The sequence below is a fragment of the Alligator sinensis genome, unplaced genomic scaffold (assembly GCF_000455745.1).
Source record: "Alligator sinensis unplaced genomic scaffold, ASM45574v1 scaffold19_1, whole genome shotgun sequence".
Classification (NCBI taxonomy): Eukaryota; Metazoa; Chordata; order Crocodylia; family Alligatoridae; genus Alligator; species Alligator sinensis.
In genome coordinates this window covers 1,449,180-1,455,581 of record NW_005841916.1, presented here as the reverse complement: position 1 = coordinate 1,455,581, position 6,402 = coordinate 1,449,180, and the positions used below count along the sequence as shown (strand labels likewise).

General features: G+C 44.4%; 1 protein-coding gene across 1 annotated transcript in view; it reads left to right on the top strand.

Moving 5' to 3' along the window:
• The first annotated feature begins 57 nt into the window (after positions 1 to 57).
• The window catches only part of IGSF3 (immunoglobulin superfamily member 3), a 147,660-nt gene continuing 141,315 nt past the window's right edge, over positions 58 to 6,402 (top strand). Inside the window, 1 exon segment of the mRNA XM_006018883.2 lies at positions 58 to 292. Within this exon segment, the coding sequence (XP_006018945.1) occupies positions 250 to 292 (43 nt within the window). The 5' untranslated portion in view covers positions 58 to 249.

Sequence of the window (6,402 nt, the reverse complement as noted above, 5' to 3'; positions counted from 1 at the left end):
GCCTGCCCTCCCCAGCCCGGCTGCACGGGGGCTCTGGCCCGCCCTGCCCGGTGCCAGCCCTGGGGAGGCAGCAGCAGCGCTCTTGGGAAGATCCTTTCGGGCACTTCCACTCCTCTTATTGCACGCTTTCCGCCCCCAGCTCTGCTCCTTCTGCTCCCACCAAAAGATCTGGACGTAGCAGGCGCTGACAGCTCACGAGCAAGAGCCTGTGGGAAGGAGCTACCCTGTTCTCCTCGCTCCCCGACAAAGATGAGGAGCCCTCTGCTAGGACTGACGTCCCTTCTGCTGCTGGGTAAGCCGCTGGCTCTTGGGGCAGGCGATCCATGAAAAGTTGAAGCCTCGGGTCCTCTTTCAGGGGTGTTGGTTGCAGCCGTGTCAGTCTAAGGGTGGGCGATTGGTGAAAGGTTGAAGCCCCCGCTCCTCTTTTAGGGATTTTCGTCTAAGGGTGGGCGATCAGTGAATGGTTGAACCCCCATCCCTTTTTTAGGGGTGCTGGTTGTAGCTGTGTTGGTTTAAGGGCAGGAGATCACTGAAAGGTTGAAGCCCCCACTCCTCTATTAGGGGTGTTGGTCTAAGGGTGGGAGATCAGTGCAAGGTTGAACCCCCATTCCTTTTTTAGGGGTCTTGGTTGTAGCTGTGTTTAGTTAAGGGCAGGAGATCGGTGAAAGGTTGAAGCCCCTGTTCCTCTTTTAGGGGTGTTGGTTGTAGCTGTGTTGGTCTAAGGACATAGGCAGACAAGGTGCTTTGGGTAAATGTGATATCTTTTGTTAGACCAACTAAATAGTTGGAAAAACTGTTCTTTGGCAAGCTTTCAAGTAATAGCACCCTTCTTCAGGCAGAGGATAGACTCTCCCTCTGCCTGAAGGAGGATATCTGTACCCGAAAGATTGCAAAGAACAATTTTTTCAACTATTTAGTTTGTTCCTGTTTCAGGCTTGTGGCGAGGACCAGTGGATGAGACTCCCTCCCTTGGCTGTGGGATGCTGGGCAGTGGATCGTGCTCCGTGCCTTTCCACCAGACATGTCTGCCGTCTCTGGAATTGGAGGGAGGGGAATAAATGAGCAAAGGCAGTTGCATTTTGATTCTTAAATGCTTTGAGTGGCATCTTGTCAGCATGCCCCTATGCCTGGGAGCCCTAGTCAGGCACCTGCACCCCTTGGTGCTAGGGGCAGTTCAGATGTGGGGCACAGCGCTGGGGCTGGAATGGTTTGTGCTGGAAGGGAATCCATTCAGAACTGGTAAATTAGGTTGGAGCAGGGGAAGGAATCCAGTGGAATGGTCATTTTTCTGTTAGGCCTACAGCCTGCCACTTCTGACTGTCTAACTTAACAAGCTAACTTTAGACGTACTTGAACCGAGTCAGTACTTGACTAAGAAGCCTCCTGGTATACTCGTACTGACTGGGTGCAAGTAGGGTATACCAGGAGGCTGCTTAGTTGAGTACTGACCGGGTTCAAGTACTGACTAGTAAGCCTCCTGGCACACCCTAACTGAAGCCGGTCAGTACTCAACTAGGAAGCCTCCTAGTACGCTCTAAGTGGTACTCATTTCTTACAGTACAGGCAGAACTGACCCCTGGTGTGCTAGGCTGTGCTGCTGGGTATGAAAGTTGCCCCTTGTCTCTGCTAATTGAAGATTTTGTTGCTTTTTACAGGAGTAGGGGTTCCTTCCTGTGTCTTTCATCTGGCATAACTGCCTTCCTTCATCCCCCTTCTAGGTCCAGTTACATACAGTATTCTTCACTGTGTGCCTTCAAGTGTTTTGTAGTACTGCTGGACACTTAAAACAGCTGGTGTGAACTGTCATATCCCATTCCACAAGTGCCTGTCTTATTGAAGAAATATGCATAGTTTTCTGACAAGCTTTGGGATCTCTGTCTGAAAGTTGTTATAGCAATGTAAAATCCCTGGTTTGATGAGTTTAGGGAGAACTGAATGCAAGGCAGTTGAAACACGCCACGCTTGGTAACAGCCCACGTGCATAGCTTAGTATTAATGAGATGCATACTGGATCTGTGAAGAAATACAGTACAGCATTTTTATATATATATTCTGCTGCATGTGCCGAGGGAGACCTTCTTTCAGTGTTCAAGCATCCAGCATGCTCATAAAAATGAGGGTTTTTTTGTGAACTTTGTTAAGTGAAGGAGCTGGCAGTATCTTTTGTGTCGAGTCATAAATAAGGACTGGTAAAACATGTACAGCACAGCTTGGAAACCACACTTCTGTTTGACTCAGGCAGTCATGCTTTCTAATTTTGTGCATGTGTGTGTTTTTTGGTTTTTTGGGTTTTTTTTAAACCATCTTTCCCTTGCCAGAAAGACTACATGAGCCTTTGAACTTGGTTTGGGTAGAGTTCAAACTTGTAAAAACAATAGCTTCCCCTTGGCTGGGGAAAAAAAAGCTAGACACAAAGTTGTCATCTATTGCTTTACTCTGTAATTTGCAAACCATTTATTGTAGTATTATAATTGATGTGGATTGCAGTTGTTTATTGGTTTAACTTTGTGCTTGGGCACTACATCTTCTTGGATTAAGAGTGCTATGATTCTGGATAACCTTTTCCTAATATGGAGTGCGCTGGGTGCCTGGATTTTTTTTTTCTTCCTGCATAGTCAATACAGAGATGATACTCCCCTGCATAGCAGTAGAGGGCATTGTACTGTTTGAGGTGCTATCTTTCATAGGCAATGTTAAATTAAGATCCTGATAATTCTTTTTATATAAAGCATTTAGGTGTCAGCCCAGTGCCCTAGCCAAATTTCAGCTTTGTAATTATTTCGTGCCCATGTGAACTCACTTCTTCAGGGGAAAACTGGATAGAACACTCTTTAATTTTCTGTCAATCTTGTGGGTAGAAGAGCTGCCAAAGTATCGAAATATTATTGTCTTTTTTTTTTTTTTTTTTTTTACCTCAGGGTGGTAAAAGAAGTGATGCATGTCAGAACTATGCACATATCTAGTTTGTAAAGCATGTTGGTATTCTGGGTGTAAGTAGCTGTATAAATGTAAGGTGTTTCTTTAACCAAAAAATGTACACTGCCCCGTTGGAGGGGGCAGTGGAAGGTTTCATGTTGGTGTTCATAGGGGTTTTTGGTGTTTTAGCCACCACATCAAGTTATAAACCCTGAAGCCTCTTGTTTTTTTGCAGAAAGCCCCAAGCTACTCTTCTTTCACCTGGAGTTTCTCCAGGCTAGGGAGGACAGGCTTCTGAATGAATCCTTGTTTAAACAACTTGTATGCACATGTGCCAGTGTTTATAATACAGAGCCTGGATACTATAGTGGTGGGTATATTTGGAAAGGAGCATAGTGCATGTTTGTCTACCATTTCAGAAACCCAGTAGAACTGCAAAAAGAATGATAGTTATAGACTAGAGGAAAAGCTGGTGAACAGTTTACATAATCTGAGAAAGCAAGTAAAACTAGCTAACAAAACTGGAGAAGTAGGGATTGAAAGACCACATCTGGCATGTGGGTGTAGCTCTGAGGTTTCTTTTGCTTTTTTATTTCTTTTACTGCAGTGTTTCAGTTTCAAGGTTTTAAAGAAGTGGCAATTTATCACAGTGAGTACAAAATGAGGGAATAGGGCAAGTATTGTAAATAATCCCCATGCAGCGATGAGACCATTAATACCTCTGCCAGGCAATGCTAATCGCACATAGAGTTGAAAGATTTACCTGCTTTTCCAAGGGATACAAAGATTGATACTACAGTACTTATATTGTACAGTGCAATATATTGGAAAAATAATACAGTAGACTTCTAGAGAAAGCAAAATTCATTTTTGTGGGTGACTGGATTATGAATTTCCCCCCTGCATTTGCATTTGATTTATCTACAGTATGAGGAATACCACCTGTGAATGAGCATGAGGAGTTGTAAATCACAAACATTTTATATATGTATGTGCATACTTATACCCATTACCCTCTTCTCTCTCTCCACTCATGCATAATAATTGGTGATTTACTTACAATTCTTAGTGGAGCTACTGAAACTTCCTATCACCACAAACAGCATGTTGTAATAAAATAATGATGCTGAGATTATTTAAATTGTGGTATGGGATGGCTGCTTCTCTGCCCCAGTGGCCTTTTCCTTGTGGTCTTTGCCAGGGTTCTGTTTCTGTCCTTCCTCTTGCTTGGTGTGTGTGCAGGGGAGTTAGTAATGAGAATTTGCTTTGCATAGCACTGATGTGCCCTGCCATTCCACTCTTCTGTTCATCTAGCATAATTGCTTGGCTTTCTTTGTGCCCAACTGAGGACAGGGCAAGAAGGGGAGAGAGGTAGTTGAGAGGAAATAGAGTTGTGCTGGAGGTGATAGCTGAATGGAAATTCAGTTTTGATGGGGGTGGACATTATTTGGCTGGTGGGGCAACCAGAGAGAACAGCAGAGGTTTATTCACTGTCTTCTCATTGAAGCAGGCCTCATTCATCTGCTTCTGGATATCTAGTTAGTAAGAGTGGCTAAGAACATGCTTTTGCTACCAATGTCCAACTCCAGAGCTGCAACCATTCTTAGATCTGAACCTCACTGTGGTTGCCTATGTTACCTCTAGACAGAGCTCCTGCGTGGCACACTTTACATGACTTCAGCCAAAAGACACATTCTGTTTAGAGGGTCACTGTTCAGTGAGGGTGAAAGGAAATAGATGTGATGGAGGTGATGGCTGAGTGGAAATTCAGTGATGATGGAGGTGCTCTCTAAGCAGTGCTGGCGAGCTATTTCTTTTTCAGTACAGTTCAAGTTATGACACACCAGGACCCGAGTCATAGGTATCTTGGAGACTGCCCCTTTCTCTTTATTAATCCACGACAGTTGGCATCAGAGTTCATGGTCCTTAGTTTGAAAGCATCCTTAGTGAAAGATTGAAACGGCTATTAGTTAAAAGTGCTAAAAGCACATGAGATATACAGATGCTGTGGAGCTGGGTTGAAGTAACATACTGCTGGTGCCAGTAAAGACCCGGTTTTGTTTGTTTGTTTTGTGTGTTAAACATTTGCAAGCAGCCTGAATGGTTAAAACTAGGAAACTACTCATAAAGGAGGTGTTGTAGGGCAAACTTACCTTGACCTGCTTCCCTGCGAACTTCCCTTGCCCTGCTTCCCTGCGTTGCACAATTTGTGTAAAATAGTTGTCCTGGAAAAAGATGAAGGCAGGATAACCAAAGTAGATGTATACGCACTTCAGACTAGCAGGGCTAACTCTGTCTCTTTCGAAAAAGACAACAGAAAGGTTATTCCATCTAGTAGTAAGCCAGGGAAGTGGAACTCGGCTTGACACAGTAATAGGACATGAAGGCTGCTATGATCTGAATGAATGACAGTGTTCCGATAAGTAATTGCTAATCTGCAAGCTCCTCCTTGTGCCAGAAAAGTGTCTGCAGGGAGGAGAAACTTTCCAGACACAACTGTTTTTGCGTGATTGACTTGCTTGCTTGCATCAAGGACATTTAGGCCCTCAAGCCATTGTCTGGAATGAATTGCAATGCCTATGACTGCCTCTGGCTTTTAAGTTGTTAAATATGCTTCTTTTTTTAAGGCAAACCTGCTAGGTTTCTTTTGACTGTCTTTTTTTTATATTGACTTTTTCTCTGTCTCTTCCTACAATGATCTTTAGACTTAGGTTAAATGTTTTGGGGACATTTAGCATCTGTTCTTGTTTCTGATCATCTGCACAGAGGCTACAATTGATGTGTTCCCAGAAAAATTAAGGTTAGAGTAATATTTAAGGTGAAGTTCACATCTCCCAGTGATGAAGTTCATTTTGTAGGGGCCTTCTCTGAATTCAGCACTAATTTGCATATCATCTCTAGCCCTAATTTATCACCGACTTCACCAAGAACTAGGGGTGCATCAATAAAGATTTTTTGTGCCGATATCAATAATCGGCCATTGATATCGGCCGATACTGATCCGATTGCCAATATGCAGCCCGGCATCTTGGAGAGCAGTGTCTAGCTGGTAACTCTGTGGCGGAGGGGAGGGCAGGGGCATGGGGAAGGACAGATTGAGGCCCCCACAGTGAGGGAGGAGATGGGTAGGGGCAGGCACTGCTCAGCCAGGGCAGGGTGCTTGACAGAGCTGCTAGTGGCTCGTCTGGGGGTGCCCCCAGTAGACTTACCTGCCAGAAGCTGCTTTCCAAGCTCCTGGGCTGGCCGTGTGCATGCTGAGTCTGTGCGTGTGCATGTGGCACTTATTGGTGATGTTATCGGCCACATCGGCTAAAAAAGCCAATTGCCAATAATATCAATTTTCCTTTTTTCAGGTCCAATATGATATGGACCGATGTATCGGTGCACTTCTACCAGGACCCCCACCTCCAATATGCTGAGACCATGTTTTGCAATGATGGGTGTTAGCAAGCTTTTCCCAATAAGAGTTTTAATTAGAGAATGGCA